A 23,063-nucleotide genomic window follows, 5' to 3' on the forward strand; every position below is an offset into this window, starting at 1 on the left:
CCCCAGTCGAAACAAGGGTACAAACTTTCGACCCTGGGAGGCACCCGAGAGGCAAGCGCCCCATACACCTCCCGACAACCAAAAGAGACAAACCCAGGAAATCGACAAAGCGTCCGAAGGATCAAAACCGCCCACGAATACACTGGAGGCGTATACATGGCCACCTCCTGGCAACGATCCAGATCAAGCAAAAAACTAAACCTCATAGAGCAATAAAACAACCCCAAGGAGTTTAACCCACCCCCTAACACCAAACTCCTCCGAACCGACCCCCAAAACAAAGCCAACGCCTTCACATAGACATCAGGAATACCAATTCCACCTTCTGACACCTTAAGACATAACGTAGATCGACGAACCGGATGATACCGGCCACACCACACATAACGATACACCAAACCCTCCAGAGCGCGAGACTTCCGCCGATCCAACGGAAAACACTGCGCAACAAACCAGACCCGCGACAAAACCTTACAAGACACGACAATCGCCCGCTGGTAAATAGTCAGGGCCCGTTGCGACAACATCCCCACAGCTACGCCCACCCCCCGCGAAACTGCCTCCCAATTAAACTCCAAAGACTGCACATACGACCTGAACCACGTAATCCCCAGAAGCCAAATGGACTGAACCACCGGAAACCACGAACCAGACCACACCAAACGAGAGGCCCAACCCCCCAACCCCAGAAGACAAGACTTTCCACGATTGAGCAAAGCCCCTGTAGCCGACTCAAATTGAAGCACCAAATCCTGAACAGCAGGCACAGAACCCTTAGAGGCAACAAACAAGACTGTGTCGTCCGCATAACCACAAATCTTGAGGGACAAGCCATTCGGCAAACACGGTGAGACAACTGAACGACAAGCACGCACTGCGCAAACAAAGGGCTCCTGAAACAGAATATATAGAAGCATCGACAAAGGACACCCCTGTCGAACCGAACGCCGAATAGCGAAGGGAGCACTAAGGAACCCATTGACACACACCCTACTACTACAACCAGCATACAACATCCGTATCCAGCCCACAAACTGGGGTTGAAACCAAACCTCTCAAGGACCCGCAAAACAAACCCAATTGGCACGCGATCAAAAGCCTTGGACCAATCCAGGCTTATCATGGCCGCGGGAACACCAGACTCCTCCACATAGAGGAGCAAATCCCGAAAAAGGGAATTGCATTGCACCAACGACCTACCCGGAACGCCACAAAACTGACCCCAAGAGATCACCGACCCCACAACCGAGCGCAAACGTCCAGCCAACAACTTGGAAATAATCTTGTAATCCACATTTAGCAATGTAATAGGCCGCCAATTTGCAAAAAACGTAAGTCCCCCGGCTTCGGAAGAAGCCGCACAAGACCATCATTTTGCGAAACGGACAGAGACAAACTCCGAAGACAAAACCGAACCACCTCCAAAAAAATCGGCACCAAGCACATCCCAAAACTCGACATAGAACTCCATCGGAAACCCATCCGACCCTGGAACCTTACCACGACGAAAGGACCGCACAACCTCCCAAAGCTCCGAAGGGCTTACCTCCCGCACAAGACCCACACAATCCATACCCGTCAACCCCGGTGCACAGTGTTGGAGGAAGGACTCCATCAACCCCTCATCCCCCGCAACCACCCCATACATAGACTCCAATTCACCACGCACATAATGCAAAATCGCCCCCGTGTCCGACAAAACCGAACCGTCCGGCCGATGAAGACCTACCAACAAAACAGAGGCACGCCCCACCCGTTCCCTCTGCAGTAAAAACTGCGAGAGCTTCTCACCACACAACCGTTCCTCCACCCCAGCCCGCACACGTACCCCCTCAGCCATATCCTCCCTTAGCCCACAAATGAGATCCTTACACACCGAGATCTCCCGAAACCTATCTAAACCCTGATTCAGCAACCCATACAGGCGAAATAACCGTGCCTGCAAGACCCTCAACAGACCAAACCTTCCCGACGCCTCCCGCTTCGCCATCACCAGAAAAAACGACCGACATTCCACCTTAGCCCACTCCCACCACTCCAGGACCGAGGGAAAAGTCCCCTTCCGAGCGGCCAAAACAGCCCACCGGGCCCGGAACTGGGCACACACAACAGAGCATTTCAGCAACCCACAATTCAGTTTCCACCAGCCACGACCAACCCGCACCTGGCTGCGAATCCCCACCTGCAACACCACCATGCAATGGTCCGAGAACCCCACGGGAACCGTCTGCAACGAAAAAACCGAACCACCCCCAGTAGGCACGTAAAAACGATCAGGGCGAGAGCAAGCCCCACGCGAGATAAAAGTGTACTCCAAAGGACCCCCTTGCAACACGGCCGCATCCCGAAACCCGCAACTCTTCAAGGTAGCAGTCAAAGCCGGCGAGATATTCGCTGGACGAAGACTATTGCTATCCCGCGGCGATGTAATACAATTAAAATCCCCCCCCCCCCAAAAATCATCCCCCTCGTTTCGTGCCGCAAAAAAATGCAGCACATCACGGGAAAAGAAAACCTCCCGGTTCTGCCTCTGCGCCGCCCCAGATGGCGCGTACACATTCAAGAGAGAGACCTCAGACCCCAAAAAGGAGACCCGAACTAACAGCACCCGACCACCTTCGTCCATCTCCGTGTGAAGCACGGAAAACGGGGCCCGCTTAGAAAGCAGGATCAACGTACCTCCACGCAAGCCACGCGAAGGGTTTAACACCACCGTAAACCCCTTAGCCAACACATGTAACAACCCCACTTCCTGCACATTGTGCTCCTGCACAAAAGCCACATCCACCCTCCACTCACGCAGCATCGACACCAGGCCCAATTGCACAGCCAATTGAATGGGGTGAGAATAGCTTGAGCTACCTCATCCCTTTGTGTGTATTTTACCTCAATAAACTTATTTCAATTTCAATTTCAATTGCACAGCCACAGAACGCAAACCATTCACATTCAGCGAAGCACAAGTTAATTTAAGATCCATCGGGAAAAAGAGATAAACCCTATCTAACCACAAAACCGTCATACCGGTCCGGCCGACACCCCGTGTACGGAAGCAGTAGCAGCCGCCACCGGGTTCCCAGGCGAAGGGGACGCACTCCCCACAGGGGGGGGGGGGAGGCCAGAGTCCTTCCGGAGCATCATCACAAGGCCGCGATCATCACTGCCACAGTCCCCCGGATCCACTACCGCCCACTCCGGGCTCCGTACCCCAGGGGACCCACATATGAGATCACCAGGAGCGTCCACTACACACCCTCCACCGCCCGGCACCGACGGGTCTACTACAGACACCGAAGGCCCTCGGTCCCCGGAGCGACCACTCCTGTTCGTCTTCCGGCGCTTCGTCTGAGAGCCAGGTTGACCTTGGACAGCAGTGGTGGAAGGACGACGAGAGGGGCGACCCCCTTCCAAGAACTCATCTGCCTCCAAGGGTTCCACACCAAGGGCACCAGAATTTGGCGCGACATCCTCCACCGGTGACAAAACAGGGCCACGCCCCACCGAAGCGTCAACATCGACGGCTATGGCAACTGGAGGCGGATGCACCTCCACATGCGTGACCACCGCACTACCACCCACACCAGGGGGGTCCACAGACATCGGACCCGACACGTCAGCACCAGTGGGGCGCACCGCACCCACAACGCCATCACCGGTAGGTGCAGAGGGAGGGTTCAACCCGGCAGGATCATCCCCCAGGTCCACAAGGCCATGTAGAGGCGGAAAATTCTCTTCTCGGAAGACACTGACCAACTGGACGGTGCCATTACGGCAACCAGCAGCCTGGTGTCCAGCCATACCGCACCGAAAACATGTGCGCTCTTGTCCCGCATAAAAGCACTGCACCTTGAACCCCAGCAGCACCATCGACGACGGGATCGCCTTCCTCAGCTTCATGGTAACCGTGCGGATACCCATCAGGACGCCACGAAGACGGCCAGACTTCAGCACATTTGCCCGACAGGCGAGAACACTCCCATATCCTCCTAATAACCGGCGGAGCAGGCTCTCTGGGAACTCAAACGGCAGCCCCCGCACCACCACAAAAGTCACTGGAACACACAAGTCCGTTACAGAAACCGTACCCGCCGCGCCAGGCAAAGGTACAGTACACCCATCATACTTGTCGACCATATCCCGGTACACCACAGCGTCAGTCAGCTTAACCAAGGCCCGATGTTCCCCAGCCAGCTGCACACCACACACATCTGCAGGGTTGAGACCCAGCACATCCAGGAGAGCAACCTCCAACAATGAGTAGTTCACCTGACTAGAGAAGGCCAGCTCAACCGTATCCACACGCCTTATAGGCGGCATGGGCAACGCCATCCCGCCGGCCCGCCAGGCCAGAGGCCACAAAAAACGCCACCAGCTGTGTGCACGCCAAACGTCCAGGCAAGACTGAGGAGCGAATGTAAACAGAACCGCTCCGCACGGCTGCCAAACAGCCAATCCTATGACCGGCTAGACAGCAGTCTTGTGGAAGCCGCCGTGTCATCAAGTACTCTACTTTACCTGCCTGTGGGTGCGACAGAGAAACCAGCCAACTGTGGGGACCCGATATGATCTTGTTGAGACGAGTCTGCAGTGTGTGAGTATTATATTGGAGACTAACCGGGTGAGGAGTGTTTTAGTGATGGATCGGGGTTAGGGACTTAAGTTGAGGTTATTAGTTGTATATGAGGGACAGTTAAGTCCAGTGCGTTTATTGTCATTGGGTAGGCAATTTAACCCAAATTGGATGTTATATTGTTAATTATTGTCAGTATTTTATATAATGAAATTAGAAAACCCGACGGCCTTTAATCACCTTCCATAAGTTCTCATGTGATTTTCATTACAAACCTATTAGTAAGCCTTAAGGATCTAGTTGGTGAAATTTTTTTTTTATATATCAAAAACCAAGGTACAAAAACAGGGAACAAATGCAAAACAACATAAAAACAAACCAATGGGCTTATACATGAAACAAAGCAAACACCATGAAACAGACATTAAATACATCCAAAAGGTCACAGCACAGGACAGAACACAGACAACATAAATAAAGGACAATGAAAATTACAAAAACGTACAAGAAAAAATGCACAAAATTACAACAAACGTATAGAAAACCAACCACCCCAGAACAGAAAAGGGGAGTAAAGTAAAGCAATCACGGGCAGTCCGACTCCGCACACAGAGGAGCATAACCGGACACAAATGAGCACACCAACAACAAATAAACAGTAAATCCAAAAATTTCACACAAAAACATAAATAACAAAATACATAAAGAATAAAGCAATGACAAGTATAAAATTACAAACAAACACACATTGGACCCACACACGGAACAATATACACAACCACACAACATCCGCACACAACCACAGCACAAACACCCACACCGAACAAAGGCAAAGCACACAACAAATCGCAAATACAGCAAAACAGGCCACACAGGAGCCAAGAACCAACACCCACACCACTCGCACAGACAAGGACACCCACCAGTGCACGCAGGCACCGGGGAACCACCACCACACAACACAGACAGAAACCCACCACACGGATCACTCGTACTTCTCCGGGTACTCCCGAGCCGGAAATCATAAGCAGTAAGCATCCCAAACTAGTCAGTCAGTGTCAGGAAGTGGACGTCCAGGATGCGCAGTAGGCCGAGGCATCAAATCCGGCACACCAATGATGAAACACCGCACCCGCGGAACCCAGATGGTAGAAGGGCACCAGGAAACAGGACGCACTCGGTCATCAATCTCAACACACACAGGTATACCAGATCCGTCGGCCACCTCTCCAGATGGGAGGATGACAGGGAAGGGTTTCCCCCTAGGATGCCGGTCACAGGGCCTCACATCGGGCTGCCCACTAGGGCGCGCACTTCGTTCCACGCCGGGCATCGCACCGAGCCCTGCAGAGGGGGGCATCGCACCGAGCCCTGCAGAGGGCGGCACCGCAGGTGCCCCAGTGTCCCCACCACCCGGAACAGGAGCAGAGATTCCCATCGCACATCCTTTGGCAACACCACTACGATGTCGCAATCACCAGGGGCAACCGCCCACTGAGGAGAGCCACAAGCAGGAGGCACAGGGTCAGGCACCACAAGAGGCAACACAGCGACGTCCACAGCATCATCCATTGCATCACGCTCCTCTGCCCACGTCCGGCGAGGCGACGCATCCCGAGCCGAACGACGGCGCTTAGAAATAGGCTACTGATCGTCGTAACTGTCACCCCCTGCAAACGGTGTCCCAGAAAAACCATCGGCAGGCGGCCCCAAAGCCGGGCCAACACTATCACGAAGGACAACAGCCTCAACGACACGGGGCAAAAAGCCACCACCATTCAAAGAGACCGGAGTTAAAGAAGGAAGACACAGAGCAGGCGGAAGGGAAGACTCCAGCACATGGGAGGAATCCAGCGAGGGCGACAGAACCGGCAGAGGAGAAGATGCACACGCCAACGAGGAAACTACTAGAGGCGACGAAGCAGAGGGCGTGGACGGAGAGAGAGACACCATCGCCCCGACAGCCCCGGGAAGCACATGTTCTTCAGCAGGAGATGCACGCGCCACCCCTACAGCTCCATCCAAGGTTACCACGGAAGATACCGGATGCACCTCCACAACCACCGAACGGCGAAGGTCTGAAGCAGGCGCCCTAGGTCCTCAGAGCACACCGGTGGGGCAGACAGATCAGGCCCGGATGGAGCGACAGCCGGAACCGCCACAGGAACCACACCAGGTACCTGCAGAGCGAGGATACGCTGGGGAATCCCCATTCACACAGAAACGGGGAAAATCATCCTCCAGGAAAACTGAAGGAGCCTCAGCACGAAGAGCGTCACAACCAGCCGCTACAGTGGCCCTCAGCACCACACCGGACACATGTGCGTGTTTGACCTTGATAGAAGGTCCACATAGAAAGCCCACGAAACGAAACCCTAGATGGTATCAGGTTCGTGAGCCGCATGACGAGTGTGCGTGTACCCAGCCGGACCCCCTTCAGGCAGCCCGCACCCAAAATGTTGAACCAGTGCTTCACCACCACACCAAACCGCGTAAACACTGACACAAGCTCTGCCTCGGGGAAGGTCACTGGCACACCGTGAACACTCACAAATGTCATAGGCCCCCAGGGATCCGATATCTCCACAGTCACAGCCGAATCAGGAATAGGAAGTGAGCGTGCATCCTAGCGTGCCACAAACTCCTGGTAAAGCAGCGACGTGGTAAACGATACCGCCACACGGGTAGGCGAGATCTTTTCAAGCCCCAGTAGTTCAGAGACGTCAACACGAAGCACGTCCAGGAGAGCAATCTTCACAATGGGCCAGTCCACTGCACCAGAAAAATCCAGCCGGACAGTATCAACCAACCTAACACGGGTACCTCCGGTGTCCGCCATACTGCCAGCCAGCCCCCCCTGCTAGCGGGCGCTCCACACCTCAAACTGCACCCGCCCCCTCGCAACTCCAGGCAGCAACTGGCAGGTCAGGCGAGCACGTCCGACCCTCCTGGCGGCCAACGAGGCAATACATGCATGAAAAATAGTTTGGTTGTAGTAAACTATTTCATGAGCCTAATTATACACAGTAGGGTAAATTTTGTATTCAGAACTAATCTGGGTTTCTCCGTTCACGACCGTACACACAAAAGAGCAAACTACTACCAAACGCCATTGTACGAGGAAAACACAGAACAATTAACAATACAGTATTATAGGATACCAATTCTTTTACACATTTTTCCGTCGAGGAGGGGGCAGTCGCAATACGTCAAAGTATTAGATGTAATGTGGGAGTGGGACTCAAAACTGAGCTACACAAACTGTTTGGAGAGAATTAAAATGGAAAATTATCTACCTAATGATAGGTGTTAAACATAATCCACCAAACTTCCAAAGAAAACAGCTTTTATGAGAACTAATATCTATTGCTTCTAGGTCTAACACTGAACATTGTTACCAATTTTAGTACAATAAATTTTACTTGCCAAACAGGATTTTTTTTTTGTAATTTATGACCACTCTATTAAGCAAAATAATATTGTGCCAACACAGTAAGATAATATAGACTTGTTTAACAGGGAGACACTGATAAGTAGCATCTTAAAAGGGATGTGCTCCTTAGGGAACGTAAACAAGACTCAGAAAAATTATTTGAGAGAAACTTAAGGTGCCAGATTATTCTCACATCAGATTCATATATTTTGGAGGTCTTTGGGAATTATGGATTTGGCAGACTTTAACATGAAAGTTGGTCAGTTCTTGAGTCGCTGGATCACAGGTGGTGGCCGTCGCTGGATCACAGGTGGTGGCCGTCGCTGGATCACAGGTGGTGGCCGTCGCTGGATCACAGGTGGTGGCCGTCGCTGGATCACAGGTGGTGGACGTCGCTGGATCACAGGTGGTGGCCGTCGCTGGATCACAGGTGGTGACCGTCGCTGGATCACAGGTGGTGGCCGTCGCTGGATCACAGGTGGTGGCCGTCGCTGGATAACAGGTGGTGGCCGTCGCTGGATCACAGGTGGTGGAAGTCACTAGATCACCGATGGTGGCCGTCGCTAGATCACCGATGGTGGCCGTCGCTGGATCACCGATGGTGGCCGTCACTAGATCACCGATGGTGGCGGTCACTAGATCACCGATGGTGGAAGTCACTAGATCACCGATGGTGGCCGTCACTAGATCACCGATGGTGGCGGTCACTAGATCACCGATGGTGGCCGTCACTAGATCACCGATGGTGGTGGTCACTAGATCACTGATGGTGGCGGTCACTAGATCACTGATGGTGGCCGTCACTAGATCACCGATGGTGGCCGTCACTAGATCACCGATGGTGGCGGTCACTAGATCACTGATGGTGGCCGTCACTAGATCACCGATGGTGGCGGTCACTAGATCACCGATGGTGGCCGTCACTAGATCACCGATGGTGGTGGTCACTAGATCGCCGATTGTGGCGGTCACTAGATCACTGATGGTGGAAGTCACTAGATCACCGATGGTGGCCGTCACTAGATCACCGATGGTGGTGGTCACTAGATCACCGATGGTGGTGGTCACTAGATCACCGATGGTGGCCGTCACTAGATCACTGATGGTGGCCGTCACTAGATCACCGATGGTGGCCGTCACTAGATCACTGATGGTGGCCGTCACTAGATCACTGATGGTGGTCACTAGATCACCGATGGTGGTCACTAGATCACCGATGGTGGCCGTCACTAGATCACTGATGGTGGCCGTCACTAAGATCACCGATGGTGGTGGTCACTAGATCACCGATGGTGGCCGTCACTAGATCACCGATGGTGGTGGTCACTAGATCACCGATGGTGGCCGTCACTAGATCACTGATTGTGGTGGTCACTAGATCACCGATGGTGGCCGTCACTAGATCACCGATGGTGGCCGTCACTTGATCACCGATGGTGGCCGTCACTAGATCACCGATGGTGGCCGTCACTAGATCACTGATGGTGGCCGTCACTAGATCACCGATGGTGGAGGTCACTAGATCACCGATGGTGGAAGTCACTAGATCACCGATGGTGGCCGTCGCTAGATCACCGATGGTGGCCGTCGCTGGATCACCGATGGTGGCCGTCACTAGATCACCGATGGTGGCGGTCACTAGATCACCGATGGTGGAAGTCACTAGATCACCGATGGTGGCCGTCACTAGATCACCGATGGTGGCGGTCACTAGATCACCGATGGTGGCCGTCACTAGATCACCGATGGTGGTGGTCACTAGATCACTGATGGTGGCGGTCACTAGATCACTGATGGTGGCCGTCACTAGATCACCGATGGTGGCCGTCACTAGATCACCGATGGTGGCGGTCACTAGATCACTGATGGTGGCCGTCACTAGATCACCGATGGTGGCGGTCACTAGATCACCGATGGTGGCCGTCACTAGATCACCGATGGTGGTGGTCACTAGATCACCGATTGTGGCGGTCACTAGATCACTGATGGTGGAAGTCACTAGATCACCGATGGTGGCCGTCACTAGATCACCGATGGTGGTGGTCACTAGATCACCGATGGTGGTGGTCACTAGATCACCGATGGTGGCCGTCACTAGATCACTGATGGTGGCCGTCACTAGATCACCGATGGTGGCCGTCACTAGATCACCGATGGTGGCCGTCACTAGATCACTGATGGTGGTCACTAGATCACCGATGGTGGTCACTAGATCACCGATGGTGGCCGTCACTAGATCACTGATGGTGGCCGTCACTAGATCACCGATGGTGGTGGTCACTAGATCACCGATGGTGGCCGTCACTAGATCACCGATGGTGGTGGTCACTAGATCACCGATGGTGGCCGTCACTAGATCACTGATTGTGGTGGTCACTAGATCACCGATGGTGGCCGTCACTAGATCACCGATGGTGGCCGTCACTTGATCACCGATGGTGGCCGTCACTAGATCACCGATGGTGGCCGTCACTAGATCACTGATGGTGGCCGTCACTAGATCACCGATGGTGGCCGTCACTAGATCACTGATGGTGGCCGTCACTAGATCACCGATGGTGGTCGTCACTAGATCACTGATGGTGGCCGTCACTAGATCACCGATGGTGGTCGTCACTAGATCACTGATGGTGGCCGTCACTAGATCACTGATGGTGGCCGTCACTAGATCACTGATGGTGGCCGTCACTAGATCACTGATGGTGGCCGTCACTAGATCACTGATGGTGGCCGTCACTAGATCACCGATGGTGGCCGTCACTAGATCACCGATGGTGGTCGTCACTAGATCACTGATGGTGGTCGTCACTAGATCACTGATGGTGGCCGTCACTAGATCACCGATGGTGGTCGTCACTAGATCACTGATAGTGGCCGTCACTAGATCACTGATAGTGGCCGTCACTAGATCACTGATGGTGGCCGTCACTAGATCACCGATGGTGGTCGTCACTAGATCACTGATGGTGGTCGTCACTAGATCACTGATTGTGGCCGTCACTAGATCACCGATGGTGGTGGTCACTAGATCACTGATGGTGGCCGTCACTAGATCACCGATGGTGGCCGTCACTAGATCACCGATGGTGGCGGTCACTAGATCACTGATGGTGGCCGTCACTAGATCACCGATGGTGTCGGTCACTAGATCACCGATGGTGGCCGTCACTAGATCACCGATGGTGGTGGTCACTAGATCACCGATTGTGGCGGTCACTAGATCACTGATGGTGGAAGTCACTAGATCACCGATGGTGGCCGTCACTAGATCACCGATGGTGGTGGTCACTAGATCACCGATGGTGGTGGTCACTAGATCACCGATGGTGGCCGTCACTAGATCACTGATGGTGGCCGTCACTAGATCACCGATGGTGGCCGTCACTAGATCACCGATGGTGGCCGTCACTAGATCACTGATGGTGGTCACTAGATCACCGATGGTGGTCACTAGATCACCGATGGTGGCCGTCACTAGATCACTGATGGTGGCCGTCACTAGATCACCGATGGTGGTGGTCACTAGATCACCGATGGTGGCCGTCACTAGATCACCGATGGTGGTGGTCACTAGATCACCGATGGTGGCCGTCACTAGATCACTGATTGTGGTGGTCACTAGATCACCGATGGTGGCCGTCACTAGATCACCGATGGTGGCCGTCACTTGATCACCGATGGTGGCCGTCACTAGATCACCGATGGTGGCCGTCACTAGATCACTGATGGTGGCCGTCACTAGATCACCGATGGTGGCCGTCACTAGATCACTGATGGTGGCCGTCACTAGATCACCGATGGTGGTCGTCACTAGATCACTGATGGTGGCCGTCACTAGATCACCGATGGTGGTCGTCACTAGATCACTGATGGTGGCCGTCACTAGATCACTGATGGTGGCCGTCACTAGATCACTGATGGTGGCCGTCACTAGATCACTGATGGTGGCCGTCACTAGATCACTGATGGTGGCCGTCACTAGATCACCGATGGTGGCCGTCACTAGATCACCGATGGTGGTCGTCACTAGATCACTGATGGTGGTCGTCACTAGATCACTGATGGTGGCCGTCACTAGATCACCGATGGTGGTCGTCACTAGATCACTGATAGTGGCCGTCACTAGATCACTGATAGTGGCCGTCACTAGATCACTGATGGTGGCCGTCACTAGATCACCGATGGTGGTCGTCACTAGATCACTGATGGTGGTCGTCACTAGATCACTGATTGTGGCCGTCACTAGATCACCGATGGTGGTCGTCACTAGATCACTGATGGTGGTCGTCACTAGATCACTGATGGTGGCCGTCACTAGATCACTGATGGTGGCCGTCACTAGATCACCGATGGTGGCCGTCACTAGATCACCGATGGTGGCGGTCACTAGATCACCGATGGTGGCCGTCACTAGATCACCGATGGTGGCCGTCACTAGATCACCGATGGTGGCCGTCACTAGATCACCGATGGTGGTCACTAGATCACCGATGGTGGCCGTCACTAGATCACCAATGGTGGCCGTCACTAGATGTTACGGCCCTCTCGGGACGCAACGGGGTTCTTACTCTGATGTTGTTAGAGGAAGTTGTATCCGACCCCAAGCCAGTAGTGGCTTTCAAGGGATGTGATCCGTGACGCAAGAAACTTTAAGGGGGAAGGGAAAGAAAGTTAAGAACTTAAGACTATAATTTACCATCACCAAATAAATAATATATAAAAGAGTGCACAGGGGGAGGGGTATTAACACTGTACAGGGGAAATACACAATCGTCTTCTGCTGAAGACTCTGGATCCTGATTCTCGGTGCTGAGTCCTCGGTGCCTTCGTGGTCTCTTGACGAATCCTTCGACCAAGCTGAGTCTACCCCAGGCACAGGCCAGCCAGAACACAGTTCCACTGGGGGCACCGCCGTGGAGGCCGTCAACCACAAGTCCAGCAGGTCTGCTGGCAGGTTCCGGATCAGCAAGGCTGGTCAGGCCACTCCACGAACGATATAAGGGTAACGCCCTAGACAGGAGCCTCGTGTGATACCACAAATCACTCTCCTGTCCTCAGTACCCCAGTGGATAATCGTCTCCAGCAGTCGGTCCCGGGTAATCCTTCTACTGCCACTCCACTGGCAGGGTAACACCACAGTGTTCTTCCGGGGGACGACTTCACAGCTGCTGCAGCAAAGCACAAGGTATGGAGACGGCTGCCTTGGGTAGACTGACTCAACTTCCATCACAGCAGTCCCAGGTCGACTCTGTAAGCAGACACGTCATCAATTACTGGGACACACTAAGGCACCTCACTTACAGGCTCAGACACAAACGCCCACCCATCCACTCCATAGATGGCGCTGGTGTCTGAGCACCACCTCACCAGAGGTCATCAGCGGCTGTGTTGAGCGCTGAACAGGACTGGAAACTGGCCCTCGAGGCCAGTACACGTCGTCCTCACCAGGTGTCGTCGTCCGTTTGGAGGGGGTTTCGGGAGCTGACCCACAGATGGCGCGGTCGTCACTGCTCCGGGCTCGGACGCTGGATCCGGGTTCGTAACACTAGATCACTGATGGTGGCCGTCACTACATCACTGATGGTGGCCGTCACTAGATCACTGATGGTGGCGGTCACTAGATCACCGATGGTGGCCGTCACTAGATCACTGATGGTGGCCGTCACTAGATCACCGATGGTGGCCGTCACTAGATCACCGATGGTGGCCATCACTAGATCACCGATGGTGGCCGTCACTAGATTACCGATGGTGGCCGTCGCTAGATCACCGATGGTGGCCATCGCTAGATCACCGATGGTGGCCGTCACTAGATCACTGATGGTGGCCGTCACTAGATCACTGATGGTGGCGGTCACTAGATCACCGATGGTGGCCGTCACTAGATCACTGATGGTGGCCGTCACTAGATCACCGATGGTGGCCGTCACTAGATCACCGATGGTGGCCGTCACTAGATCACCGATGGTGGCCGTCACTAGATTACCGATGGTGGCCGTCGCTAGATCACCGATGGTGGCCATCGCTAGATCACCGATGGTGGCCGTCACTAGATCACCGATGGTGGCCGTCACTAGATCACCGATGGTGGCCGTCACTAGATCACCGATGGTGGCCGTCACTAGATCACTGATGGTGGCCGTCACTAGATCACCGATGGTGGCCGTCACTAGATCACTGATGGTGGCCGTCACTAGATCACTGATGGTGGCGTCACTAGATCACTGATGGTGGCCGTCACTAGATCACCGATGGTGGTCGTCACTAGATCACTGATGGTGGCCGTCACTAGATCACCGATGGTGGCCGTCACTAGATCACTGATGGTGGCCGTCACTAGATCACCGATGGTGGTCGTCACTAGATCACCGATGGTGGTGGTCACTAGATCACCGATGGTGGTGGTCACTAGATCACCGATGGTGGCCGTCACTAGATCACCGATGGTGGCCGTCGCTAGATCACCGATGGTGGCCGTCGCTAGATCACCGATGGTGGTCACTAGATCACTGATGGTGGTGGTCACTAGATCACTGATGGTGGCCGTCACTAGATCACCGATGGTGGCCGTCACTGGATCACTGATGGTGGTCACTAGATCACTGATGGTGGTCACTAGATTACTGATGGTGGTCACTAGATCACTGATGGTGGTCACTAGATCACTGATGGTGGTCACTAGATCACTGATGGTGGTCACTAGATCACTGATGGTGGTCACTAGATCACTGATGGTGGTCACTAGATCACTGATGGTGGTCACTAGATCACCGATGGTGGTCACTAGATCACCGATGGTGGTCACTAGATCACCGATGGTGGCCGTCGCTAGATCACCGATGGTGGCCGTCGCTAGATCACCGATGGTGGTCACTAGATCACTGATGGTGGTGGTCACTAGATCACTGATGGTGGCCGTCACTAGATCACCGATGGTGGCCGTCACTGGATCACTGATGGTGGTCACTAGATCACTGATGGTGGTCACTAGATTACTGATGGTGGTCACTAGATCACTGATGGTGGTCACTAGATCACTGATGGTGGTCACTAGATCACTGATGGTGGTCACTAGATCACTGATGGTGGTCACTAGATCACTGATGGTGGTCACTAGATCACTGATGGTGGTCACTAGATCACCGATGGTGGTCACTAGATCACCGATGGTGGCCGTCGCTAGATCACCGATGGTGGCCGTCGCTAGATCACTGATGGTGGCGGTCACTAGATCACCGATGGTGGCCGTCACTAGATCACCGATGGTGGTGGTCACTAGATCACCGATTGTGGCCGTCACTAGATCACCGATGGTGGCCGTCACTAGATCACCGATGGTGGCCGTCACTAGATCACTGATGGTGGCCGTCACTAGATCACCGATGGTGGTCGTCACTAGATCACCGATGGTGGTGGTCACTAGATCACTGATGGTGGCCGTCACTAGATCACCGATGGTGGCCGTCACTAGATCACCGATGGTGGCCACTGGATCACTGATGGGGTCACTAGATCACTGATGGGGTCACTGGATCACTGATGGTGGTCACTAGATCACTGATGGTGGTCACTGGATCACTGATGGGGTCACTAGATCACTGATGGGGTCACTGGATCACTGATGGGGGTCACTAGATCACTGATGGTGGTCACTGGATCACTGATGGTGGTCACTGGATCACTGATGGTGGTCACTGGATCACTGATGGTGGTCACTAGATCACTGATGGGGGTCACTAGATCACTGATGGTGGTCACTAGATCACTGATGGGGGTCACTAGATCACTGATGGGGGTCACTGGATCACTGATGGTGGTCACTAGATCACTGATGGTGGTCACTGGATCACTGATGGTGGTCACTGGATCACTGATGGTGGTCACTGGATCACTGATGGGGTCACTAGATCACTGATGGGGTCACTGGATCACTGATGGGGTCACTGGATCCCTGATGGGGGTCACTAGATCACTGATGGTGATCACTGGATCACTGATGGGGGTCACTAGATCACTGATGGGGTCACTGGATCACTGATGGTGGTCACTGGATCACTGATGGTGGTCACTAGATCACCGATGGTGGCCGTCACTAGATCACCGATGGTGGCCGTCACTAGATCACCGATGGTGGTGGTCACTAGATCACCGATGGTGGCCGTCACTAGATCACCGATGGTGGCCGTCACTAGATCACCGATGGTGGTGGTCACTAGATCACCGATGGTGGCCGTCACTAGATCACCGATGGTGGCCGTCACTAGATCACCGATGGTGGCCGTCACTAGATCACCGATGGTGGCCGTCACTAGATCACCGATGGTGGCCGTCACTAATCACCGATGGTGGTGGTCACTAGATCACTGATGGTGGCCGTCACTAGATCACCGATGGTGGCGGTCACTAGATCACTGATGGTGGCCGTCACTAGATCACCGATGGTGGCCGTCACTAGATCACCGATGGTGGCCGTCACTAGATCACTGATGGTGGTCACTAGATCACTGATGGGGGTCACTAGATCTCTGATGGGGGTCACTAGATCACTGATGGGGGTCAGTAGATCACTGATGGGGTCACTAGATCACTGATGGGGTCACTAGATCACTGATGGGGTCACTGGATCACGATGTAATGTTTTAATTACAAATAAAGCTCGGGAACATGGTGCACTATAGATTGTTTAGATCAAATAGTAGTGACTCAGTATGGGTAACCATGGCACTAAAGAACTTTATCAGAAAACAGAAGGCTTAATACAAACGTATTATGACAATTTTGATACAAAACTTCCTGGCTTGGTGCCTTCTTTTGATAATTATTATGACAAAATCTTTGTAAAAGACGAAACAAAACACTATGTACACTTTGCAGGGCAAGCAATGAAAGCCGTCTGGGGTTTCACCAGATAGATGAAACAAAGATTACAGACAACACCTGGACATTAACAAACAAGTCAAATAACAGATGACAAAGAAAAATTAAATTACTAAATTCTAAGAAAGTATCAAAGACCTTTATGAATATATCAGAAATCTACGTAGAATGTGAAGATGACATCCTGACAAGTTTAGTGGTTACCAGAGAGGAAATTTTTAAACAAATATAAAAGGATGCTATAGCCATCACACAATGAGGGGGGGGATAGAAAGCAGTCACAGTCACGAGGTCACTTCAAGCCAGCTAAATCCCAAGGGACAGAGTCAGAGCTACCAGATATTTAAAATATAATGTTTATAGGAAACCTACAAAAAGTTTATAGGAAATTGTTAATTTTTACTCTTGATCATCAAAGTTAAGCAAGCAGTATTTATGGGAATGTTTCTTGAAGCCCTGAATTTTTGAACTCAAAACCATAATTTTAAAGACTGCCAATCGGCCATCAAAAAGTGTCTCAACTATGAGGGAGCATACACCGCCGTCTCCATGGACTGCCACATACAACTAAGAAATTACGAAATCGGCACCAGCCTCACCAACAACCAATCAGCCGGCGAGCTTCAACACACAGGCAACGACGTTCCCTGTGCTACCCAACTTCTCTGCTACAACGACGTCCCCACCAGACCAGGCCGCCACCCACTGGGGGACACTGCACTTCAATGCCACTGGCACCCCTTCCACTAATATCAAACACGCCAACACCAACAGCATCAAATTTCTCATTGCCTCAGAAGACGACCTTTTGCCTGTTTTAGGGAATCTGCTTTAAGTAAACTCGCCCAAGCTTCTCCGACTCCTGTCCTCACTATTGAACAAAAATCTAAATGCTCTGTCCTTGTACGAAATGCCGCCAGCTCTGTTCTATCAGCACCTAATACTATCAATCTCTCTCAGGACATTTCACACAGGAATGCTATTACTGTAATGGATATATACTCTGTGCCTAATACAAAACACCTTAAGATCCAATGTTCTTCCTCTGCAGAAGCTCAAAAACTCTAGAATCAAGGTATCAAAATCTTCAACACCAGCACTCTTCACTATCTCACTTGTTCAGTTGACTATCTTCCTTTGCTGCAATGTTTCAAATATTACAAACGACAATGTAAAAGCCCACAAATTTGCTCTAAATGCTCTACAGAAGGCCATTTTTATACTCTATGCTCTGCCCCCACTCTAAAATACACTAATTACCAAGGTGCTCATTCAGCAGTTGAAAAATCTTGCCCTCTGAGAAAAACTGAAAACTCTTCGTACTAACCAACCTCGCACTCATGCACACCCTCATTCTTCTTTAATCACCCATAACCCATCCCATCACCAAACAGCATCAGCCAACTCCATATCCTATGCCAGTGTCTTTAATGCTTCCCCTCGCCAGTAACATCACCACCCTACTAATGCACAACAAACTCAGTCCTCTCTACCTCTTTCCTCACCCACCACGTACACCCTACTCTCCTCTCCAGAACATGACATATGAGCGAGTCACAGCCTGCGTCCAAGCAGCATATCTGCAAGCTTAAGACTATGGCCGAGAGTTCGCCGACTACCTTCCCATCTTCCTCACCCACAATGGCCATCCTAGTATTTCTGTACCTCCTCCACACCTCTTGCACTCTTGTTCCTTTCTCCCCCCATGGTGCATACTCCGACACAACATCTATATATTCGAACCTCTATTGGAATCAGACCCAAATATGGGATGGGTCAACCCAAGTATCGCGTTTCCAAAAGGGTCGCCCTTGTTGGAATAGACGAACGCCGAAAGAATATTGTTGAAAACATCTTAACTTATTAAACCAAAATTATTTATAAGTCAAAAGACAGACAAATGGGATCTATATGCAAAACCTCTACCAGACAAACATTTTAAGTAAAACTGAAGATATTTATAGTTGTATAAAAGTCGCAGTTTTCATCATTCGTTGAGCTCGAAACCCGCAGCATTCATCTCGGAACAATGCCTATTTCACGCAGATTCCTCAATAAACGTAAGAGTTTTATATGTCGCAAGATAAAAAAATAAGCATTTTAAATATCTTACTATGGGCATATTTAAATTTAAAGAGAAGATACTTGTACTTTTATAGTAGCTGAGCTCCGACCCCGGACAGATCAATCGACGGAGCAGCTAACTTTCAGAACAATGTTTATTTCCTGTAAATTTGTAAATAATCGTAATTTTTTTATATGCCTCAAAAAAGGTAGGAATATAAGGCTCATTTTAAACACTATTATAGACATAATTAAAGTTCTAATGAAGATTCGTGTGTTTTAATAATTGCCGAGCTCTGACCCTCGCACAGACTGATCGAAAGAGCAACTCTCTCTCAGGCCAATGTTTATTTCAAGTAAATTCGTTATTAAACAAATGTTTTATATGTCTAAAGAAAGATAGAAATATAAGCTTCATTTTAAATATATTACAATGGACATATTTAAAGTTCAAGTGAAAATACATGTTTTTATAGTGGCTTTCAGCAGCTTGTCGGGCATGGAGTGCAGACGCATACGCACTTGCCGATACATTGTGTAATTAACATAGATACGCCAATAAAACAAAAAATCTTATATGCCTCCAGAAAGACTGAGCTATAATCGTTATTATGAGTGCACCAAAGGAAATATATCTTGGAGACCAGAGATAAAGCAATTTTAATTTATGTTTCGACTCTCGCCCGGGCAGGAGATGAGGCAACTCTCGCCCCATCTATTAGATATTGTCCACCTAAAGACCCAAAGCTACTCAAACCCTCCTAGCATTATGTAGGTAATGAAGTAATATGGTATATATACTCACTATAATGTTGGTGCTTGATGCAGAACATGAGAAAACTATTTTACTCTGAAAAAATATATCTTTTCATAACAAAATAAGATGTAAATATGTAATATCAAAGGAAGTCGATGGTCCAAGCAACAATGTCGTGGAGCGACTTATCCAAGATATACTGTTGTCTGGAAAGTGCTGGCATATCAACCTTCTGTACACGGTGATCCAGTCGTCGCACTTCTCTGCTCAAATTATCACAAATTTAATTGATGATAAAAAGTGGAATGCGTATTTTTAATCAAATCTAACAATCTTTAACGTTTTCTGGCTAGTTATTTAAAAATACATGGCTGGAAGTTAAATCATCTCCATAGAACAATATTTTTGTTATAGATAATAATCGATATTTGTTGGTATGCGTTCGGTACTTAAACTATCATGTACTGTACTTATGTAAAATCTCCGTTTCTTCGCACATGGAACACAGAACCTTACAGGCTCTCTGATTTACTGTTTAAGAGAGATTCACAAATAAAGCTTATGATTCTACATGTTATCAAAAAGGCAGTGACAGTAATTTTTGCGTTTTAATCACAGAGATTAGATCTTATTGAAATAGGAAAGATATTCATATTTTAAAGAAGGTTTCTTGACCGTCGCTATCCCTATCGATAGGAACTAATTTGTTTTTTGTTATTATTAACACGCTTAGGTATACACAGCAATGTGCTGCTACCCTATTCTAAATGAAAGATTACACAGTGTGTATCAAAAACTAGCTATAAATTCATCTAATATTCCCATCTCACAGGATGGTTAGTTATACATGAAATCAGGGGATAAAATACCAGTCTCTATACAAAAAAAAATTAACTCTTACTAACAGTCAGGTGAGAACATAAAATGTAAGGCTGATCTATTAGCATCCATTAGCAAAATCTGGGTATAGCATAAGAATATCTTCCAATATTCCTACGTGTATGAAGTAATTACAGAGCTCAAAGTATCTCATACCATTTGGTCTAAAGTCACTTATAACAGGGCAATCACAGATATAGTGTTGGTGAGTATGTCCCAGCTCTTGTTCGCATAGTTTACAATTAGAATGTTCACCATTGGGGGCCATTCTTTACGTGCAGCCACCTGCCATAGATATCTATATCCTAGCCAAATTCTGGCAATTACAATGTCACACTGTCATTGTGACACTAGTGGATGTTTTATGCTGTCCGTTCATATAATTCTCGATTCTAAACATGTTTAGTTAGTTTAGTGCCTTTATTATGCACCCCATACCCATCTTGTGGGCGGTAGTGGAAAGGGTTACATAGGCACATAAACATGTCATAGCTCTTTATACTCTTGCTTTCTGGCTTTTGTCTGTCAGTGACTGCTCTTCTGTCTTCTCTAATTACCTAAAATATTGCGGCTTTTGCAGGAGAGATTGGAATACACATATCCAACTCAACTTCAGGCTTATCATGTGCAGTTTTAGCTGCCTTGTTTATGTCATCATGCTGGACAACACCTATATGAGAAGGTATCCATACAAATGAGACTTTGAAGCTCTTACTCTTCGCAATAATAATGTTTATAATGGAAGTTATAACTACAACCTGCTGAAGATCAATGTTAATTTTATTTACATAATGTAATAAACGAAAAGTTTTCTATGTCAACATAATGGCAGAAATATAAGCTACACTTTAAATACTTTGTCACAAATATATCTGAAGTGAAAGCGAAGATATATGTATTTGTATAGATATGATATTGTAAAGTTACTTGATAGCTTACTCTAAGAATGTGAAGTCCTTCACACCAGCCAATAAATTGTGTAATATATTTCCATATATACTAATTAACCTAAAAATCTATATTTCAAATTATTAAATACATATATATACATATATATATATGTTTCATTGAATATGACCGCATATTCTGTATTTATTATTTTCTGGTTTAGGGCTTCTATCCCTCTAACTATTTTCTTAGCATCAGGGCTTAATTGAAATAGGAGTTCTCCAAAACTCATTTTCGTACTTTTAAGGTGAAGAAAAGAAGTGATTTACTATAGAGTGTATTACACTTATTTGTATAATTTGCACGACGTTTCGAACCTCCATGGTTCATTCTCAAGTGAACAGATCTTACAATACTAGTTGATTTTATACCCGCATTAGGTCAGGTGATAATACAATGAAGGTGAAAACATGGGGGGATACATAAGGGATAAATGTGAGGTGAAACATAGAGGCTGCAGAAGGCTTATTGGCCCATACGAGGCATCTCCTATCTAAACACAAAGATTAATCCAGTGTAATTGGCCTGTTATGTTGGACATTGTCTTCTGTGTTGACATCGATATGTTCTTGTCGATGCCAACACAGAAGACAATGTCCAACATAACAGGCCAATTACACTGGATTAATCTTTGTGTTTAGATAGGAGATGCCTCGTATGGGCCAATAAGCCTTCTGCAGCCTCTATGTTTCACCTCACATTTATCCCTTATGTATCCCCCCATGTTTTCACCTTCATTGTATTATCACCTGACCTAATGTGGGTATAAAATCAACTAGTATTGTAAGATCTGTTCACTTGAGAATGAACCATGGAGGTTCGAAACGTCGTGCAAATTATACAAATAAGTGTAATACACTCTATAGTAGATCACTTCTTTTCTTCACCTTAAAAGTACGAAAATGAGTTTTGGAGAACTCCTATTTCAATTAAGCCCTGATGCTAAGAAAATAGTTAGAGGGATAGAAGCCCTAAACCAGAAAATAATAAATACAGAATATGCGGTCATATTCAATGAAACATGTTTGAAAGAAAACCTGCTGCCAGTATACACCAATATATTATATATATATATATATATATATATATATATATATATATATATATATATATATATATATATATATATATATATATATATATATATATATATATATATATATATATATATATATATACACATCTGATTGGCTAGCTTCCTGAATCTAGGTCCAGGTACATGGACCGCCACCATGCTGAGCATTGTCGACCAGTGGGCGGGCGGTCAAGCGATCACCCTCCTACCCACATACACCCACCAACCCACCCACCACACACACTGCTAACAGGAGCTGTCATCCCTCATCAGAAAAACAAAAATAAATAGATGACAGACTTGACCTTCCCAGTCACCGCTACTAATGAAGTGCAATAAAGACATACTTGGCGTAAGGTTTTCTTCTCATAGGCTGTTGCTCGCGCATCAAATGTATAATTGGTACAATTCAGCTTCTATTTATTTGAAAGAGAGTCACAGAGACAGAGAGACAGACAGA

At 49.0% G+C, this 23,063-nt stretch overlaps 3 protein-coding genes across 3 annotated transcripts in view; 1 reads left to right on the plus strand and 2 right to left on the minus strand.

Annotated features, from left to right (window-relative positions):
* The first annotated feature begins 5,688 nt into the window (after positions 1-5,688).
* Positions 5,689-7,073, plus strand: LOC138366546 (treacle protein-like). Its single transcript, XM_069327581.1, has 2 exons — positions 5,689-6,094; positions 6,274-7,073. Exons 1-2 carry the CDS (start codon positions 5,689-5,691, stop codon positions 7,071-7,073), a joined length of 1,206 nt encoding a protein of 401 aa, XP_069183682.1.
* A 1,119-nt stretch (positions 7,074-8,192) lies between these two features.
* On the minus strand, positions 8,193-14,026 carry LOC123753524 (fap1 adhesin-like). Its single transcript, XM_069327582.1, has 3 exons — positions 13,558-14,026; positions 9,291-12,506; positions 8,193-9,256 (listed from the first exon to the last, which is right to left on the minus strand). Exons 1-3 carry the CDS (start codon positions 14,024-14,026, stop codon positions 8,193-8,195), a joined length of 4,749 nt encoding a protein of 1,582 aa, XP_069183683.1.
* A 170-nt stretch (positions 14,027-14,196) lies between these two features.
* Positions 14,197-23,063, minus strand: part of LOC138366547 (fap1 adhesin-like) — a 74,329-nt gene continuing 65,462 nt past the window's right edge. Inside the window, exons 5-6 of the mRNA XM_069327583.1 lie at positions 16,011-16,335; positions 14,197-15,499 (exon numbers count right to left, since the gene is read on the minus strand). Of these exons, the coding sequence (XP_069183684.1) occupies positions 14,197-15,499; positions 16,011-16,335 (1,628 nt within the window). The remainder of the gene's footprint in view (positions 15,500-16,010; positions 16,336-23,063) is intronic.

This window comes from Procambarus clarkii, chromosome 19, assembly GCF_040958095.1.
Source record: "Procambarus clarkii isolate CNS0578487 chromosome 19, FALCON_Pclarkii_2.0, whole genome shotgun sequence".
In the NCBI taxonomy this organism is placed as follows: Eukaryota; Metazoa; Arthropoda; class Malacostraca; order Decapoda; family Cambaridae; genus Procambarus; species Procambarus clarkii.